The sequence below is a fragment of the Drosophila nasuta genome, chromosome 2L (assembly GCF_023558535.2).
Source record: "Drosophila nasuta strain 15112-1781.00 chromosome 2L, ASM2355853v1, whole genome shotgun sequence".
NCBI classification, from domain to species: Eukaryota; Metazoa; Arthropoda; class Insecta; order Diptera; family Drosophilidae; genus Drosophila; species Drosophila nasuta.
The window spans coordinates 28,418,390-28,439,485 of record NC_083455.1 but is presented as its reverse complement, the minus strand read 5'-3'; the positions used below and the strand labels follow the sequence as shown (position 1 = coordinate 28,439,485).

General features: G+C 40.9%; 1 protein-coding gene across 12 annotated transcripts in view; it reads left to right on the top strand.

Annotated features, from left to right (window-relative positions):
• LOC132799020 (protein turtle) overlaps positions 1-21,096 on the top strand; it is a 43,264-nt gene that overhangs the window by 15,362 nt on the left and 6,806 nt on the right. For 4 of the 12 annotated variants that reach the window (XM_060811133.1, XM_060811138.1, XM_060811141.1 and 1 more), the window contains exons 3-9: positions 855-976; positions 5,759-6,041; positions 7,315-7,556; positions 9,804-10,074; positions 10,226-11,089; positions 11,529-11,633; positions 17,682-18,095. In XM_060811133.1, the coding sequence (XP_060667116.1) occupies positions 855-976; positions 5,759-6,041; positions 7,315-7,556; positions 9,804-10,074; positions 10,226-11,089; positions 11,529-11,633; positions 17,682-18,095 (2,301 nt within the window). Of the gene's footprint in view, positions 1-854; positions 977-5,758; positions 6,042-7,314; positions 7,557-9,803; positions 10,075-10,225; positions 11,090-11,528; positions 11,634-15,283; positions 15,368-17,681; positions 18,096-21,096 lie in introns of all 12 variants that reach the window. The other 8 variants (XM_060811135.1, XM_060811139.1, XM_060811143.1 and 5 more) reach the window with 5 other exon arrangements.

Sequence of the window (21,096 nt, the reverse complement as noted above, 5' to 3'; positions counted from 1 at the left end):
CTCCCGGGGGGTTACAAAATGGACAAGAAGATGGCCATTTGTTCGCCTGGTCGTGTGATATGCATAGATCTTAATCAAGGTAAATTATCGAGCGATGTCGAAGTCGAGGCTATAAAGTGGCTACGCTGGACAACTAACAAAACTTTAGCAGCGCAATGGGATAATAGAACATTTTTATCCTGCACAAGCTACTGCATGTCAAGAGACATGAATGCTCTAAGCGGAGGCCAAATCCTATCAGCAAACCTCAAAGTTCGTTTCTGCGGAATGGCCGGCACTTGACATGTGACCGATGTGGCTATCAACGAATCCATTTAAAAGTAACCCGCTTTGCCCCCATTCTCTTGTCTCTCTGTATTCAGCAAAAAAAAACAGAACCGTCAACAGCATGCCAATGCATCCTTGACAACCCTCTACGCTGGCTACTCTCTAGTACACACAAAGGCAGCTGGTGCACATAGCAACGACCTGGGAAACAGGCGGGGCGAGCAAAAGTCAGGCCAACATAGTAAATCGTGCCGAATGTCAAGTAAACATAGAAGCACGGCGACAGTCAGGAGGCCAGCACAAAAAGGATGACATCGACTGTGGCTTGAGGATTGGCCGTATTATGGGTGCGGCACGAGTACGAGAATCCGCAATAAGGGAGAGATTGATAGCAAAGCTGCTCAGCGAAACTTTTGCGACAGCCTTCAATCAATGGACGTCAAACTGGCAATCGCCAAAAGCATTCAATCTGCCCCGAATGGACGGATATAGATGCTGTAGTGCAGTTTTTCAGTGTTGAATTTGTATAACCGAATATTTAATACGCTAAAGATTGAACTAAATATTCCCTCATCTTTTATTTGCAGAAGATGCTGTGCACATCACAGCCATCCTGGGCGAGGGTGTCGTCTTCAACTGCCACGTGGAGTTCCCCAACGATCATCCAGTGCCATATGTCCTGCAGTGGGACAAGAAGGTGAGCGAAACGGTACGATATCACAGATAAATTTCTTCTCTAAACTCTCTTTTTTATATTGTTGTTTGATACGCAAAAAAGCTAAAGAAAGTAAGAAACAGTCAGACAAAGACAATGCCAATGAAAGCGCGACAAAATGTAACACAGTAATCGATAAAATACTTACATATCAAGCTATTCAACGTTTTCTGAATTCTTTACCTACTATCATATATACCACCTTACATACTTACTTACTATATGAGCATCCCCTTAACTAATAATTATCGGTTAATTATTATAATCTCAATTCTAAGTATGTTCTATTCTGTTTTCAATTTATGCTTCTAAGTTCCATTTTCAATATAGTTTGGCTACGTGATATTCGAACGAATGTAACTATTGTTATTGCCACGTAGGCCAAGAGCTAAACATCAGTTGAAGCTCTGGCTCTACGGTGCGTATGCGTAATAACCGAAATTCTTTGATATTAAGAATCATTTAATTAAAAATGTTAATCTGTATACAGCTTTTGCTATTGCAACTTACAAATATTGTTAATGCTCATGTGTGTTGCTGTCTATATGATGTTGGATATACGATTTACAATTATACAATACGATATATTTTTTAGCTTGAGACGGAATTTTCGTATTAATCATGCTCGTATATGTTTAATGTGTTGCTCGATTGGCGAATTTAATTTATTTTTTATATTATTTCCTTTAATTTGCTAGATGCTAGCAACCAACTTAAACTCTTCATTTCTCTAACCTCAGTATATTTTAATCATTTAAACTACTCCTAGACAAGTAACAAACAGCGAGCATACTGCGCTTCAAGCTTCTTCGATAGCAATTTTTAAAAGCAGATTCATAGAGCCTCGCTGTAGATAAGCCACAAACCGTGACACTACGATTCGACACAAACACACACAGACACACTTCCACTGACAAGAGTATACATTAAGAAATAAATGAGAATTTGAAACGCTTTTCAAAAATCAAAAGATAACAAATCAGACCAAAGAGAGCGAAAGAGAAGAAAAGTTCACATACGTTCATTTCGTTCAAAACAATCTCGTTCGCAAATCGCAAATTTAAATTCTAAATATGTATACAAAAACTTTAGCTTTTCACTGCCAAAACACTAAAAAAAAACAATTAGTCGCAAAATTTCATAGCAAAAATTCACCACAAAATAAAAAGAAATATAAAACATTTTAGCCACAATCCCAACTTAGACAACCCTTTGCACCTTTTAATGGTTGCCGGAAATATGATAATGTTTCCTTAAGTTCTCAGTTAAACTTGCAGAGTAAGTGACTGGAATTCTAGAAAACTTTGCCACGATAAAACAGCAAAGTTTGTATGAAGATATCTTGCTCTGCAGACTATTTCTGTGTGATGAACTTAATAATTAAATACAAGAATTTGAAACGTAATCAACAAGGCGGAATCATTACATATTTCCCTCAACTCTCTGTCTGACCAACAGCATATTCGAGTACATTTCACTAGAAATACCAATCCCCAACTCAAATTTCACCACCAAACCAAACCAGCACTGCAAATCCGTTGAAGTGTAGAGCAAGCCGTAAGGTACAATTTATTTCTATTACATTTACAAGCAAGCGAACAAATGAAATGCGCAGCAAACTCGCAAACGCCGCATTGCCATAAAATGGCTGCAATTTCATTATGCAAATATTTTTCTAGAGCACAAAAATAAAGAAATTTCACCTTTACCTCCTTTTCCCATTGAAATTCCTAGTTACTTTTTTGTTTGCTTTCACATTACACAATAGACCCAAGCAAAAATATGATTTATCTGACGTACACATAACACATAATCTGTAACTTTTATTCGATATCTGCTCACTGTTTCCCATTATGTATTATGACGCCTGCATGAATTAGTTATAAAATAGCATCGTAGCATCTAGTAACACGTAGCTGATCCCATCAGACTCTGAAAATGCAACTACGACTGGCTGGTTGACGGCCAGGCAGCAAGGTCTATGAGCTTAACTTTCATAATTTGAAGCACGCCTAAGCCGCTGCAAGCCGATAAACTTACTTTATTGTTGCTGCTTGATAGCAAAGTTAAACCGAGCAAAAACTAAGAAAAACCTCAAGGATAATAAAGTAGAAATGTAGACGCTGTGTTCTGCTCTATGTGCTGTATGCTGTGGTGGCTTCTCTTAGGTCCACGTCAACGCTTTACGCTTTATACTTTGCTTCGCAGGCCGAAAGCAGCGAGCATTGAGCGGAATATTGCAGCTAAAGTTTTGTGAGTCTGTGTGTATATAGTATCTATATCTGCGACTGCGATTTGTAGCCCTATCTGTATCTGGGTGAGTGCTGCCTCGCGTGTCTCTGTCTGAGTGAATATAAGTAAGGGAATCTCACTGTTCGTGACTGTACTACGACGCACGCACGTGCATGTGTGTGTGTGTGTGTGTGTCTTCGTCTCCGTTTGCTTCTTCGTTTGTGTGTGTGTGTTTGTGCATTTGGACAGATAACGTCGCCGCTGCTTTTTGTGCCAAGTTAAAAGTTTTACAAGCATTTTTAATGCCAAACAAAGTTATAAGTACTGCAAAAAGTAAGTTTATGTTTTGCTGCGATAAAAATACACACACGCATACGTTGAAACAGTCGTCGCTTTGAATAGAATATGCCGGCAAATTGTGGCAGGGCAGCAGAGCAGCAGTAAATGAATGAATTAAAGGGATTAAGAAGGCTTTAGCTTTTAATTTATATGACTAGCTTTCTACTTCTACTACTTCTTCTCTTTGCCTCTGTTCTTCTCTTCTTTTTTTCCATTCTTTCTATGCTTTATTTTGTTTGTATGAGACTAATTTTATATGGAACAGTATTGCACACAAAAATGGCAAGTTTTTGCCTTACGCACACTCTTCGAAAGCACAAACGTATAGCGATTTTACATTAAAGTGCGCTGCCACACACACACACACACTCATATAATTTACGTTGCCTACTTCTGTGCGTTCCACGCGCGTTCCTTTGCTGTCTGTTATTTGGTTTAAGGGGCCCAAAGCCAGACTGCCCTAGCTTGTCCTGACTGCTACAGTCCAACTAAGGAGCGGTGTCTTCGTTCGTTGCCTTAGTTGCAATCTAAATTAATTGCTACTGAATAAATTAGGCGGAAAAATGTTTACTGAGTCAACTTATGACGCTTCTGCGAGTGCGAATATTAATTTTGGCACTCGCTCGACTGCCTGCCAACAACGTTGGGTTGCGCTCTAATAAATATGTGAAAGCCCACGAATGCCATGGCATCTTCCAAGTCCCCTGGTGTCTACTTTCTACTATACATGCTGCTATGTTGTGCTTGCTTGCCGCTGCCAAAGCAAATTATTTCATACGTCAGCCGGGAAAATTATTAAAATGTATACGTATACACATATATGAGTATAGTCATATGCTCATAGTCTCCTATAGCGATATACTCATCTTGCCTTTGCCGTAGTCTTCGCACTCCACATTTAATAAACGAGGCGAGAAGACACTCGACAGCTCATGGTATAATTACAAAAATAAATCGATTAGCTTTGATGCTCCCGCATGCTCGGGAGTATGAGTAATATGCCTACCAATTATTTAACCAAAATCAATTATTTCGCTCCTCTCGTATCAAAAATTTGCAGCCAGACAATTAAGGACACGCATCAGACTCAAACTTACTACTGGAAATGTGTATATGTAGTATGTATTGTTGTTACAAGTGGCGATACTTGATGTGGCCAAGTCGTGCGAAAGAAATTGCATGACTTCATCTAAATGCACATGCGCTGCAATCCCTGATACATTCAATATATTTTGCATTCTCTGCTGCCAGTTGCGAATAACAAATAAATAAACGAAAAACAAAACAAACTGACATTGCGGGAGTGAGAGAGCTTGACTGCAGGTTGACCCCAATTGTTGTAGTTTGCCCCAAAATATTTTACATGCACATTTTTTATCAGCTCAAGCTAGAATTTCAAATGTATCTCTCTCCGTAGCTGGGCTTTGTTGTTTTAGTTGTTCGCACATGATTTATTGTTGCCAGGATGCGCTGGCACTCCAACTGTAGTTGTTTGCTGTTTCTGTTGATGGCCATGCAAACTGAACGCCTATGCAATAGTGAGAAGGGGGGAAGGATAGCTGCAGGCTGCTGCAGCTACCAAGTGTGTCCTTGTTGATAGTGAAAATGTGACCGTATGCGTCTGCATATCATAAATGTTTCTTTCAGTTTTTCTCTCTTTCTCTCTCTTTCGGTCACAGGCACAGACAACAGTTTCGTTGGCAGCGCAATTTCTACACGTTAACGTGATGACTTTTTTATTGTCTCATGTTGACTTTGTTTTTTAAAATGTAACCCCTCGATCTGATGATGATTTTCACAATATCATTGCAAGTGTTGGGTCTGTCGTAATTCAATTTTATTTTTGACAGCTTTGGTGTGTGTTGCAGTCCCACTTCAACTAGATTAACATTCCTACACCTGTATGTATTTGCACCCTTCCCGATTTAATAATGCATGCTTTAAACTAACTATTTTAGCTACCCAATTTGTGTTGTAAATAATCATTTTGTTAGTTTAACATATGGCATCATTTTATGTATATAAATTGTCTTGGAATATGTAAAAATGTTTTAGCATAAGTTGAGTCAATGCCATAAATTCGTACATCAGTATGTAAATCAATGCAAAACTATCGAATCGAATCGACTCGAAGCCACACGAAAATCTTGATCTCTGTACTCACTAGTCAATTTTAATTCAATTCTATGCACCGTAAAAAAACAGGGCTCCGATCTGCCCATCTACATTTGGTATGAGAGCTACCCGGAACACATTGAAGAGGGCTACAAAGGACGTGTGTCACGTGTATCGCAGGACTCGCCTTTCGGCTCCGCTTCACTCAACTTGACGAGCATTAGAGAGTCGGATCAGGGCTGGTACGAGTGCAAGGTCGTATTCCTGAACCGTGATCCCAAGCAACATAAGAATGGTACATGGTTCCACTTAGATGTACATGCACCGCCGCGCTTTAGTGTTACACCAGAGGATATTATATATGTTAATTTAGGTGAGTCTCAACAATGATAAATGCCAAAGCCATCAATAATAACACCCCCCCCCCGGACAAAACTCACCGAAAACTCAGTAAGATTGTCAAAGATGAGTTGACTCATATTTTGCCGTGTTATTTGCAATAAATGACGCTTCATAGATTAAGTGTAGTGGAGTAGGAGCTCAAGCCATTGCCTGAGTTTGCCTCGCTCTCGCCTCGAGAATTCTATCCAATTTTGACTGTGTCAAATGGTTGGCAATTTGTTGCAGTGTCCCCTAAAGAGTCTGTCACCTTGAAATGAGCTACGAGTCTATTTATGGGCACGACCCCGGGGCCTCGAACAAACGGTGCCCATCGACCATCGCCCATCGTATCGCCCAGAGTTCACTCATGCGTCATAATGGTGCGCACTAGTAAAAAGTATGGCATACTTTTCAACTCTGGTCCGCAGAGAATACGCTTGTTTGAGCTACTGTTACTTATGTGCCCTCATTTGTCATCTTTCGCCGAATGCCCCGAACACTCAACAGTCGGCACTTAATACTGAATACTCAATGCCCGACAAAATCGATAAGCCTTTATGCGTGTGGAATCGCAGACCAAATCGAATTTCCGTCGCTTAATCAAAGTTAAAATGTTTACGCGCAGCCACTCAGCATTGCGACAGCCAGCAGCTAGTGGCATCCAAGACACACACAAACTCACACACAACAATTCGAAAGCCAAACAAAAGACAACGGTTGCGCCGGAAATGCGTCAAGAGAAAATGGCGCTGCAGCGCATAAATCAGACAGCTCTGATGGTTTGTCAGCCAACTCAGGCGGCACAAAGCTGAGCAACAGAGCTATAACAACAAGAACAACGACAACGGTAGAATCAACGAATAACGACTAAAGTAACAACAATGCACGGCCTTATTGTGCTCTATTGTCTGCTACAAATGGCGATGGCAGCACCAAGTGCGAGTAGTTAGCCGACAAAGCACAGTAAGGGGCGCTGTTCCTTGCAACTACAGTACTCAGTACTCAGTACTCATATACAGTATAAAGACGCATGCAGCGGGAGGTCGAGCCAGCAACTACCGTTAGCCGGAAGACGGGTAATGCAAATGGCAGGCAGGCGCATGCAATTTTCTTTCAGTTTTTTATAGCCGCATTACTGCATTCAGTAGTAGTATAGTAATGTTAGGCATACGAGCGAGAAGCGTAACAATTGCCGGCACTTACCTTATTAATTTGCCATTGTGCATTGTCGACGTTGCCTCGGTTGCGTTATTTGTTTCTTGCAGGTGACTCAATTATACTCAATTGCCATGCCGATGGCACACCAACGCCAGAGATTCTTTGGTACAAGGACGCAAATCCAGTTGATCCCTCGCCCACGGTGGGCATCTTCAACGATGGTACGGAGCTACGGATATCAACCATACGCCACGAGGACATTGGAGAATACACTTGCATTGCACGCAATGGTGAGGGGCAAGTCTCCCATACGGCCCGTGTTATAATTGCGGGTGGCGCTGTAATAATGGTAAAAACCTATAAAACAAATGACTTAATTATCAGATAAATAACTAAACAAATATTATCAAATAGTTAGACATGTAAATCCAACAAAATTTAAATGATTGCATAAGGCTTATTAAATCAACGACATTAAATTAAAATACACCCTTCTCTTTAGAAGACATTGATTGACCTAGTTGTATTTTCGTTTCCATTATAATGGATATCCATTGTATGCACTAAAAAACAGCAATCAGTGAAATTCTAACAGAATCTTCCCTATAATTTCTGCACACGAACACAAACAAATTAAACAATTCTCCAACTAACAATTAAAAAGGACAAAGCGGCACGAAATAAAAATGCGCTTACTAAATCCAAAATGAACGGCATCTCTGAAAAATTTACTATAAGAGTAAGTTTTCAAATTTTGTTCATAATCTCTTTTCGTGCATTTTCTGCATAATAGTTATCTTATAATCTGTTAAGCGCTTTACCATTAAACAAATCAAAAATGCTTTGCCCAACGCCTAACAGACAAACAACCGAACTCAAAGCAAACTAATCATCCAAAATGTTTTCTTTTCCTTTCGCTGGATTTTTACAAAACAGCAAAACACAAACTCACAGCCAAAATCAGAAGCCATCAGTGCTGATCAAAAACCAAACCATTCTCAGGCATGCCATTTTCGCACGTACTCGACCAAACAACACCATCCCAACTAGTCGACCAATCCGCCCATAGACCGACGAGACCGTCAGCCAGGAAACGTCATCAGCTTTGGCCAACACAAAAAATTCAGACCAAAACGCGGCCTTACATTTGCACTTTACCAACGAGAGCACACCCCAGATCCGAAAGCACAAAAAAGAAAGGAGAGCAAAAAAAGTATTACAAGTGTGCAACTTTTTATGTGCTCTGCATTCGGGGTCTCTGTCTGTCTGTCTGTCTGTCTATCGGTCTCTTGGTCGATGAGTCGGTTGGCGGGATGCGGACGGTGCTGCCTTTGTGCTGGTCGCGCCCGCATTTGGGATTCGTCCAGCCTCGCTTGCCAGTAACAACAACTGCAAACGAAAAAGTGCCAACAGCGGTAAAAACCCATAGCGAAAAGGGTCTTGGCGAGCGCACACTTGACATGGTCATTCGTCCAGCCTGAGCCAGACTCCCCGACTCCCTTTCTGCCATTTACTATTTACAACATGCATACAAATAGCCGCCCGTGTTGCCAAACATACATTCATATAGTGCCTGCCTCCTTTCCATACACAAAAAACCAAACATACACATACACACATGCACGTTAAAGCGTTCAAGCGATGTCTGCCTTCTAATATGAATAGCATACTTTTGTGCGCCGTCCGCTAATGTATTTGCATTTCGGGTATTTACAGTAAGTCAGGCAACCACACTACACACATGCACATGGCATGCCATAAAATATTGACGTTTAAGCCATTAAGATTTAAATTTCAGACCTTTTCTAGAACAGAAAACAGCATATGCAGTAGCAATTCATATTAAATATGCGTAGATTCTGGTTCGCTTTTTGCTAACTGATTATCCAAATGTGTTTGCACTTGAAACGCAAAATTAAATATGGGTTGAGTTCACAAGCAATTTATTTTGGAATATGCGTTGAGCAATATCCTTTTGTCAACCCACATCACTCGAGCCACACAACTAAAAACTAACTGAAGACAGAGTTTTTTTCAATCGAGTTGCTCCAAAGCGATGTGGCCTTTGAATAAATCGAGAAGATGAACAGAATGCACTCATGCAATTACCAAAGGCAGATCGAAATGAAGGAATGGGTTTGAATGTTGTCGCTGACATTTGACTGACAACTTGTCAATGCCAGTAGGGAAGAGCAAGGGCACAGAAAGAAACAACATTTCATACTTGCTGTACATGTGACAGAAGCATTGTTATTTCCCAAAGGGGAACCGAGGGTTTGAGGTATGAGGTAGTATCGATGACGAGAAAACGGAAAGAAATGTGCTGTCAAGCGAGAAACATGCATTGTGACTACTAGAGACATTGTGAATTTTGGGATCAGGTGAACCGCAAAGTTAGAGTTCTACATTATAATCAACGCATCCTAAACGCAAGCTTCATGTTTTTTGAATTAGTCAACAGTCAAACGTCAACCGTCAACAGTCAACAATCGAAACGCGTCTTTAGTCTGCATATGTCAGAAACTCATGCTGCTACTAAGCAAATATCATCATAAACCTTTGCTGTGTTCTCTCTCCCTCTGTTTCACTTTCACAGGTGCCGCCCACCAACCAAACGAAACTCGAGGGCGAAAAAGTGATATTCTCATGCGAGGCTAAGGCAATGCCTGGCAATGTCACAGTGCGCTGGTTTCGCGAGGGTTCTCCGGTGCGTGAGGTGGCTTCGCTGGAGACACGTGTCACCATTCGCAAGGATGGCTCACTTATTATCAACCCCATCAGCGCCGACGACTCTGGCCAGTATTTGTGCGAAGTGACCAACGGCATTGGGGATCCGCAAAGTGCTTCGGCCTACCTGAGTGTTGAATGTGAGTAGAGCACATAACTTTTAAATCCCTTAACCAACCATCGTCGATAATAAACCTCATTTAAAGCTAAAGTGACAAATTTTGGTGTAGACACTCTGGACAACTTTTCTACTTGCTACTTGCTTAAACTAAATGTGACATTCTCTTGCAGATCCTGCTAAAGTGACCTTCACGCCAACTGTGCAGTATCTCCCCTTTCGCTTGGCCGGCGTTGTGCAGTGCTACATCAAGTCGAATCCGCAGCTGCAGTATGTCACCTGGACCAAGGATAAGCGTCTGCTGGAGCCCTATCAGATGAAGGACATCGTGGTAATGGCCAACGGTTCGCTGCTCTTCACGCGCGTCAACGAGGACCATCAGGGACGATACACGTGCACACCGTACAACGCACAGGGCACCCAGGGCGACTCGGGCGTGATGGAAGTGTTGGTTCGCAAGCCTCCGGCGTTCACCGTCGAACCGGAAACGCTTTACCAACGCAAGGTCGGCGACAGCGTCGAGATGCACTGCGACGCCGTCGAGGCGGAGGGCACAGAGCGTCCAACCATCAAGTGGCAACGCCAGGAGGGCGAACAACTCTCCGACTCACAGCGCAATCGGGTCAAAATCTCTGGCGGCAACATTACCATCGAGAATTTGCGCCGCGATGACTTTGGGTACTATCAGTGTGTGGTCTCCAATGAGGTGGCCACCTTAATGGCCGTCACCCAGCTGGTCATCGAGGGCACGCAGCCGCATGCGCCCTACAACATCACGGGTAAGGCCACCGAGTCGTCGATTACGCTGCAGTGGCTGCCCGGCTACAGCGGTGGCTCCGAGTACAAGCAGGACTACACGATTTGGTATCGCGAGGCGGGGGTCAACGACTGGCAGACGATATCGGTGACGCCGTCCGGCAGCACACAGGTAACCATCAATGGCTTGGCCTCCGGCACCAGCTATGAGTTCCAGGTGGTGGGGCGCAACGTCCTCGGCGATGGCATGATGAGCAAAGTGATGACTGTGCGTACTCTGGGTGAGTGTCGTGTTTCCACCATATTCCTTCTTAGTGTGTTTAGTATTTAGCTTTGGTTTCAAACTTTGATTTTTATTTTGATTTCCATATTGATTTTCCTATTTCCTTTTTGGGTTTGCTGCAGTTGTTCAAATTGCGCGTTGCTAGATCAGCGTTCTGCACATTCTCATACTACAAACTTTATGCACTGTTGAGACGCGAGTCTCGTTAATCTGGATTGGCTCTAACATAACGCTCTTGTTTTTCTCTCGTTTTTTCTTCTCTTTTCTCACGATCTCGATTTCGATCTCCATCGAACCAACCAACCAACCAACCAAACCAAAAACGCTACTCTCGTTATTAACTTTCTCATACTAATCATGCGAAACCAAATCAATTGCCAAAAACTCAATCGCGCATTGAATTTTGAATTTTTCTCGCTGCTGGTGACCCCCACAAGGCAAAAATTCAAATTCAATAGAAGACGCTCCGGCAGCGCCACGTAATGTCAAGGCTGCAACACAACCGCCCGATCACTTATTTCAGCCAATGCCAGACGAAGCTGGTAAGACAACTACCATAAATCTACCATAAAACAAACAAAAAACAATACCTATACCTATAGTTATGTGTACGATATGTTAAAACCAAATACGAAACGCCATTGTGAGCATCAATTTAAAGTCTACGACAACGACAATAAACATGGGCACATGATGTATTTATTTGAAACTCTCAGAATTAAGTCGAAAATAAGGCAGGACTCAAAACGAAGATGCCAGCGAAAAATGGCTGCCAAATCAAGCTTATTTAATTTTCCAGGCTAGCGAGTTTCGCTCGGTTCCTCCCAGAGCTCCCCAGAGTTTCCCTTGCCTGGTTCCGCGTATACCTTGCAGAGCAAAAAACCACAGCAAATGGGTACGCAGAGAAAATACAAAAAATGACGGAGCTTACGGTAAAAGGTAGTCGACGAAAAACAACAATTAAATATTCGAAGCAATTATATACAGTGAGCAACAGAGGAAGCCAGCTTCTCCAGTTGGTCCTAGGCCCCACTCTTCCCAACCCTCCCCCGCCCCGCCACGCCTCCCATATCACTGTCCCTGAGTCTGTTCCACTTTTGGATTCACCACTGTTATTGGCTGCCAACGCACGCCCTAAATTCGCGCCAAGTCCCTCGGGCATAACTCGGCACATGTGCGTCTCCTGGGCGGAGAGAGCGAGAGAGGCGATGAAAGTGAATATTAAATTTTCATGCTGCACTCGCACACTCATAACTGATGTGTGTACGTACATTGTGTATGTGAAGCCATTGAGGTGTAAGAGTGTGTGTGTGTGTGTGAGTGTAAGGTGAATAAGCCAGAGCGCGTTGTTCCGCTTTTTGCAACGCAACGTAATTAAAGCAGTTTGTCCCACATTTAATTATTTAAATTAATTGAACTGTTTTTACAATTGTGCCCCGCGCGGACAAACACAAACACAAGCACACATGTGTGTATACGCATACAGAGTAACAGACACAGACACAGACACAGACGTGATGTCGACGTTGTCGTGTGGCGCAGGTCGTGCGGTCGATATGACAACGCCCACGCCAACAACAATGGCAACACAACAGCACAACAATAATAAAAAAAACAACAACAACGACAAGTGAAACAAGAGCAACAGTGGCGTGGCTGGGTGGCGTAATTTAAACAAGCATATTACCAAATGCCGAGCCACATTTAACACAGGCAACAAAAAGACTTAGGGACGACTCCCTGTCCCGCCCCCTCTTCTCAGCATTCTCCTGCCGGGGCAGAGTGTGTAGCTGAGTGTGTAGGTGCGGCAATTTGAATACCATCGTGGCTGCGTGTTTTTCCAACCGTTTTGCGATAATAGTTAATTTTTTACTTTACCCTCTGCCTCTGTCTGCACCACATTCAGCCAGCCCCGGCCTTGCTCCCCTATCTTCCTCTCTTCATTACCCCTTTCTCTCTCTCTCTCTCTCTCTCTCTCTCTCTCGCTGTGTCTCTCACTCACTCTTTTACTGTAGAGGCCACCTATACTCTTAACCCAACGAAACGTACTCGTACTTTAGTACACGCACGCACACGCATACAACCACACAAAGTACAACACAACAGAATACGAAATGACACACACACAAGCCTACATACCGATACTTGCACAAACACCCACACACATACACACACACACATACACACACACTTGCATACGCATATGTAAGTGTTTTCCCCCATTTAGCGTATTTATTATACTCGTATTAGTGTCCCTTGTATGTGCCTGTGTTTGTAGCTCTGCATCTGTATCTGTATCTATATCTGTATCTGTGTCTGTGTCTGTCTCTGCGTGTAGTTGTATGTGTATCTCGGTACGTTTGGCGCACGCGTATGTTAAGCAACAACAAAATGACTACAACAACAATAAGTACAACGACAAGTATGGCAATGGCAACAGTAACAACAACGCTTACGCCAACGGTAACATCTACAACAACAACAATAACAACAACACCACCAAAAACAACAACAACAACAATAGCAGCGTCAACTAACAGCCAAATGTGTTGTGTGTTGTGTAATGCAACCCTGGATTTCGTGTACGTGTGTACCTTTGGCGCTTGTAGCGAAACACCTACAGACCATCCTATATCCTACATCCTACATCCCTGCATCCCTACATCCTACAACCATCAAGCCACGCATCCATCCTTCCAGCCATCTATCCATCCATACAGCAAGCTCACTCACACAACACATCCTTTCGCCTCATATGACCCAGAGCAGCTAAACACCACGGTGAAGAGCCGCTACCCAAACAACAACAACCAAGAACAACAACCAGCCAACCAACAACGACAAGAACAACAACTACAACAACAACAATAACAACAGCCTCGGCTACAACAACAACTGTCATTAACATTGCCGCAGAAACAACAAACAGAAATAATATTTCTTTTTGGCTTTTTTCTCTGCTCCTTTAGTGTTTTTTTTATTAATCTTTTGTTTTTTCGTTTTTTTGTTTTCGTAAATCCTGCATAAAAACCATATTTCAACCTCGCGCGTAAAGCAATTTATGTGCTGTATGCGTGTGAGTGTGTTTGTGTTTGTGTCTGTATTCACGAGTGTGCGTGTGCGAGCGAGGCATTCCCCATACGCCCCGTGTACACGCCATACACCAAACACCATGCGAAATACGAAATACGCCAAGTCGCATGCTCACTGCTGCCTTGATGTTGTTTTATGCTTTCGCGTCGTAACGCTTAAAAATTAATAACAACGTAAACGGGTAACAATAGTGAGCGAACAGCAACGGCAACAACAACGCCACATGATCAGTAACAAATTTCCTTTCAGACAGCACAAAAAGAAAGCAGATAAAGCAACAACAAGAACAGCCGGAAATCATGTCAAGGCTGATTACGTTTAACACAAACACACTCGCCAACCGACACACACTTTTTGCCCGTAGTTGCAAATTTATGAATATTCAATGCATTTCACTGTCATAATTGCAGAGCACCAGCTTTTTGCAGTTGTTTTTCGATCCGTGCCTGTGGCACGCAGTACAAACAAACACACACACATTCACGTATTTTGTTGCCGACATTATTCGCATATTGCTAGCATACACACTCACACACACACACACATACGTATGCGTAATTGTTGCGTTAAAATCCCACCACTATACTTATAGCTCATACAGCATATGCTCAATATTATATGTTCTATACGTTCCTTGGTAAATATATTTCACATACTTCATTAAGCCGCCATCAAGGTAAACAACTAATCGATTATTTCACGTGAGTTAGTTTTTCAGTGGTTTCAAAGCGGGCGGATTTGCGATGATGAACAAACCCCTCAAAGACCCGACATAAGACTTGGTGGCAATCCTTTGTTTCTCTCCTTTCTAGTTATTTTGTAGCTTTTTGCTATTTGTTTAAGCACACTTATGTATGTATGTAGAAAACTCTTCTATGTTTGGTTTGTTGGGTAATTGCACTCTTTTCATTTCCAACCTGCACACTCAATATTTTCAACTTCAATATTTTTTGGGTTCTTCAAGAGTGCTCGGCATTCAATTAATCTGGCATTGGCATATACTATTTTGGCATTTATTTTTGCATTTCATTTGAAATTGGAATTGGAATTTGAATATGTTTTGTTTTGTTGCAATTTTTGTTTTCTGTTTTATTTGCAGACCTTTTAGCCTATTTTGACATTTACTTTCATACCGATTCGAGAGGCATGATAGTTTATTCGCCACCCAAGTTGAGAATGCAAGGTACTCGTATTATTATCCAATTTATTCAAAATATATTTTCCCATGTTTGTTTCAGTTCAAGCTACGATCCTATACCACACCACAAAGCTATGCATATTCATTCCGTGAAGGTCCACCAAACGTGCAAATGAATGAAATGAAATGAGAATATGTACGAGTCCCATGCGAATGTGAAGTGGGCATCAGACTTGAAAAAGCAATTACATTTGAAATTTCTCGGCCATTGTTGCTCCTTTGTTTACTTATTGTATTGCTGCCACCAAGTGCTGCAGTTGCAGTTGCCATTGCAATTGCATCTTTCGCTGTAGCTTCAGCTATGGCCATTTGCCTTTGAATTCTCACATCATGACCATTTATTTGCACCCTCTCTCCTTCTCTCCCCCGACAGTTAGCAACTTCGAGTTGCACATTCCTGCTACCAGTTCAAAGCTCTTAGCTGTTCGTAAGGGTAAAGTGCGCACTCATTGTGCTTTTGCATTGTTTACAATGACATTTTACGGCTGTTGCAAGTCGTGTGCCAGTATGCGTGCGTGCGTGTGTGTGTGTGTGTGTGTGTGTGTGTGTGTGTGTGTGTGTACCTTTTAATGCGCTTAAGTAATGCCTTTTACGAGTATTTCCTTGCAGACTGCAGATTTACTGCCTCTAACTCACCCACACTTTGTGGGCCGCTCATGCAGGATAAGCTTCTGATGCTGACGCTGTGCTGTAGCTGATGCCAGTTCTAACTTGTTTCAGACATAAATAACATTTACTTACCCCTGGCGTAGATGGTGGATGCCTCTATGTGTACGATGAGTTTCTGTCTGCCTTGCGTAGTCCTGTGTAGCCCTGTCTACCCTTGACATTTTTACAGTCTCCCCAGTCTCCACAGTCAACCCATCTCATTTCGCCTTTCGCCTATGGCCTCTGTGTGGCGTGGCATTTTCCTGCTTTCCATTTTTTTTTTTGCGTTTTCTGTTCGCCGTTTTTTATATATATATATGTTTGTCACTTGTCTCGTTTATATTATGTCAAATCTGTGGGTATTTTTCATGATACTAGACGAAGGACAAGCAGTACGGCACGTCGAGCATTAGGAGCAAGCCGAAGACGAGGAAGCACAGACGGAGGTGGAGGCGGAGGCGGAGGAGGCAGGCAAAACTCTTTTGCTCATTTACTGCAGCCAGCAACCGCTGCTGCCGCCGTCGCCGCATTGCGCATAATCAACTTTTGATATATGCGCTTTCAAATCTCTTGAGTGCTCTTTAAAAGCATTTCTAATTAACATACATGCATAAATAATAAGCGTGGCATTTTTCACTAACGTTTTGCTAGCAGCACACCCCACGCCGTTCTGTGCAGTGGTTAAATAAATGGCTTCCACTTATTGCCTGCTCCTGTCTTTTGTTACATTTACCTTTTCACCCCGCCATCAAAATGAAAGTGCGTGTGTGTTTGCGCCACGAATTCTAATATCCTTAGACACCATCGACATTTTGAGAAGCGATGTCAGACAACTGTCAGCACTCGCTCGACTTAAGGGTACTTTTTAATGACATGCGAGCCATATACAAATCATATTTAATGTCATATTAATTTGTCTATACTCATAACATCGCGAGGGACAAGAGTGCTCAACGAAGTAGTACACATAATAAATACTTAGAAATTGCTAACCAATTTGCGATAGGTTCACGTCCCAAAAGCCATTTGATTCTCTACATTGGTTTGGAAAGAGAAATGGGATAATTATGCAAAAGTAAAACCACAATGTGTGCATATGTAAATGCGAATTAAAATATGTACACACACACATTTGAGGTGAGCTCATAAATACATCCGTGCCACAAAAAAAGTGATCAAATGAAATGTTTATGATGCTCATAAGGCAAACAAAATACCCTATATTCGTATGTAATTAGGTAAAAACAAAGATAAAACAAGTAAGCTACAGTTGAGTGTGCTCGACTGCAAGATACCCGCTACACGTTTTGAATAAGAGCAAAACATGAGGAATTAAATTTAAAATATACCAAATTAATATACCAAAAACTATTAAAATTATACCAAATAATACAACGAAAAAATACTAAAAGTATACCCAAGCTTATATTTGGTTTATTAGTATACTACCACATTTAAAATATAATATATGAGAGTGCAAAATATAAAGAATTGTTAATACCCTTCTACCCTATGGGTAGCGGGTACAATCAAATCTGTGTTCAGATGAGCTCATGAGTACATGATTTTGGATAAGACTAATCGAATTTAATTGCACCATTCATTCATGCATGTCCTAATACTCTGTCCTGTTTCGTTTTACGTTTCACAGGACCGAAGCCTGGACCACCGCGCAATGTGTCCGTGACGGAAATCTCGAATGGCTTCCTCATCACTTGGCAGTCGCCGTTGGAGCGCGCACACATCGTCAAGTTCTATACCATTAAATATCGCACGGATGCGGAATGGAAGACGCTCAATCGCGGCCAAATACGACCGGAGGAGACGCAGTATCTGGTGAAGAACTTGGTGGGCGGTCGCACCTACTATTTCCGTGTGCTGGCCAACTCGGAGAAATCCTTCGAGTCGAGCGATGAGGTGAAATTCCCGGTGCCGGCGCGTGTCAAACATAAAGCTATAACAGCCGGCGTCGTTGGGGGCATCCTGTTTTTTATTGTTGCGATCATTTTATCGGTTTGTGCCGTAAAAATTTGCAATAAACGTAAACGACGAAAACAGGAAAAAGGTAACACTGAGGCGAAAAGCTGAACACACACTTGAAATGGTTTTTAATGACTATAATGATGATGATGATGATGATCATAACGAGAATAACAAATAACAAAGAACCAAAAAAAAGAATCCAAATAACTAATAACAATAATAATAATGATGATGACGATGACGATGACGATGACTCTTCGTCCTCGTCTTCATTGTTGTTCGTGTTGTTGTTGTTGACTATGACGATGATTGTGACACTTTTGGCAATTATGCTCAGCTAACTAACAAACTAAACCAACCACCAAAAACTAACTAATTGCTTTACAACTTACCACATACTAATTACTCCAACTTATACTTCTACCAATCTTCCACTACTACCACAAATACTGCTACTACTACAAATACTAAAAATATATACTACTCTCGTATATGTTCCAACAACAGTTACTTTCGATTCGATTCGATTTGTGCCCCAATACGTGGCAACAGAGCAAACGATTCAACATATTGGCAATAACCATTCTGCGGTCAAGGCCATAGAATTTCCCATTTTCAATTAACTTGTAGTTGACACTCGTAATTTTCGACGTGCTTTTATGAGTTTTGCTTGGGCCACATGGCCTTTTATGTTTGCGCATATTTAATTATCGAACTGAATGTTTAAGGCATTACAATCTTAATTAAATGTGTACTTTGTTTCAGTACTTGAAGACATTGCAAGTTCAATAAAGTTTGTTTAGTTCCCCCGGCTTACACACCTCTCCTCTCATTGGCTATTTCGACAACAACAATGCATTGAAATTTAAATTGATATTGAAAGCAATATCTATACTGATATTGATATTGAAATTTAAATTGATATATACAAACATACTCGTATTTAAAATTGTTTGTTTACTGAAACCAAATACTTATTGTAAAACAAAAATCAAAAGGCATTTGATAAGAAATTAACCAAATTATGCCTGACGAATTGTTTTTACTCTTCCGTTGTAGTTGTTTGCAAGTCGAATTAATTTTCAATTCAATTCAAACAAGTAACAAATAATATTTTCAATATTTATGTATATACAACAACCTTGATTTTGTAACTGGCCTTTGAATTTTATAATTTATTTATACTTTCAATGAATTTAATATGTTTTCAATTCGTCCGTAATGTTGAACTGCCTTGACCTGACCTCACCTGACGCTGATTCCCTTTAATAGGCAAATATATTATATTTCAATTACATATTGGCAATATTTCACCTTACATTTATGTTGAATGCTCTATGTTTAATTTGTTCATTTTATCCCCTTCCCCTTGTTTGACTTGGTTATTTATTGTTCATTGTTTTATACTGAAATAAGATTTATACAGCATTAATCAGACCAAATCCCCCCTCCAGTGCATTCTGTTATGATTCAATAATTTAGTTGAAATTCAATTCCAAAGCATGTACAATTACAAATATCAACATAGTTGTTGCAAACTTAGTTAAACGTAAACTGGCTTCATGTGCAACCTGCAACTATATGTAATGATGCTCAAATGGTTATTTCCCTTTAATTAGGGGAATTTCAAATTGAAATGCAGCCGCTGAACTGAACGGAAATTTCAATGGCGGGGACTCCTTTATAAAAGTTGTCTGCTTTTTTGTGTGACCTTTTTGTTTGAAGCCTTTTCTGTTTCAATTTAACAGCATAAAATGCTTATTCATTTTTAATTAATGATGTGTTTTTTTTCAAATGAATTATTTATATAGTATGATTTGTAAAACCTCCACACACTTGAACAACACAAACAACAAGTCAAAAGAAATAAATGCAAAATGGAAAATGATGCATTGCAAAATCAATAGCGTATAAAACAACCAAGTATAAATTGAAATTATTATCAAATAGTTAGTTATTATGATTTTTATGCATTTTCATTTTCGTTTGAAAGGAGTTCTATACACATGCAAGAAATACAAGAGAGAAGAGAAGTTGCAAATGATTAACGTAACTGCTGAAAACCACAAACAATATTAAAACCAGACAAAAACCAAACACCTTTATCCCCCCAATGATATTTTCAAAGCATGTTCTTAGCCAATTCGTCGTTGTTTCTGCCCAGGGCTGAGTTCATGCCGGATAAAGGTGTTTAGCCATAGGATATGATCTCAAAACCTATATATATATGTACAAGAACAAGAGATTGATAATATATATATAGCACAATACTGGGCAGACGTTTTTTGTAAACAATTCACGCACAAAGATGGTAAAATAAGGCCCACAATCGATGTCAAAACAGACAAAACAAAAAAACCGCAAAACCGCATCTTAAGTCAAAGAACATACATAAAATGATCGCGCTACAAATATTGTAGCATTTGAAGTGTCAACTGTGACACTGAGATAAAAGCACAACCTGCAATTGTATGCGCAAATTGTTAGAGATTTTGGGCCAATCTTTGCGGATTGCCATCCTGGGTGTGATCAGAATCTCGTTTGTGAATGCAAATTGTTTTGGGGTGTTGCAAGAGAACGAATTTCCACTGAGAACGAAAACATCAAATAATAATAATAAAAAGCTACCCAACTATGCCCCCTGCAACGTCAAGCAAAGCAACTGGGTAAGTTTTTTATAATCCATAATAAATCGATGTCGTGTGTGCAACAGATTCGAACTGTACAAGTGAAACAACTAAAAGGTTATTTTCAGACGCAATACCAAGTACCCAGATACCCAGTACCCAGAATCCAATACCAAGTATCAAGTACCAACTAACTAATACATACATGCCTAACTTAGTATCACACCTACATACCCACACACACACACATACATACATACACATACGCAAGCAACCAACCGCATTAGCACGTGCGCATTTCATTATTCACTCTCGTACTCGTAACAGGTTCATGAATCGAACGCATGCGAATTAATCGTTCTCAGTGAATATCTGTATAATTCCATTCCATTTTAAATCAAAATCAAAAAAAAAAAAAAAAAAAAGAACAAACTAAAAGCGTTTAAGTACTCGTCT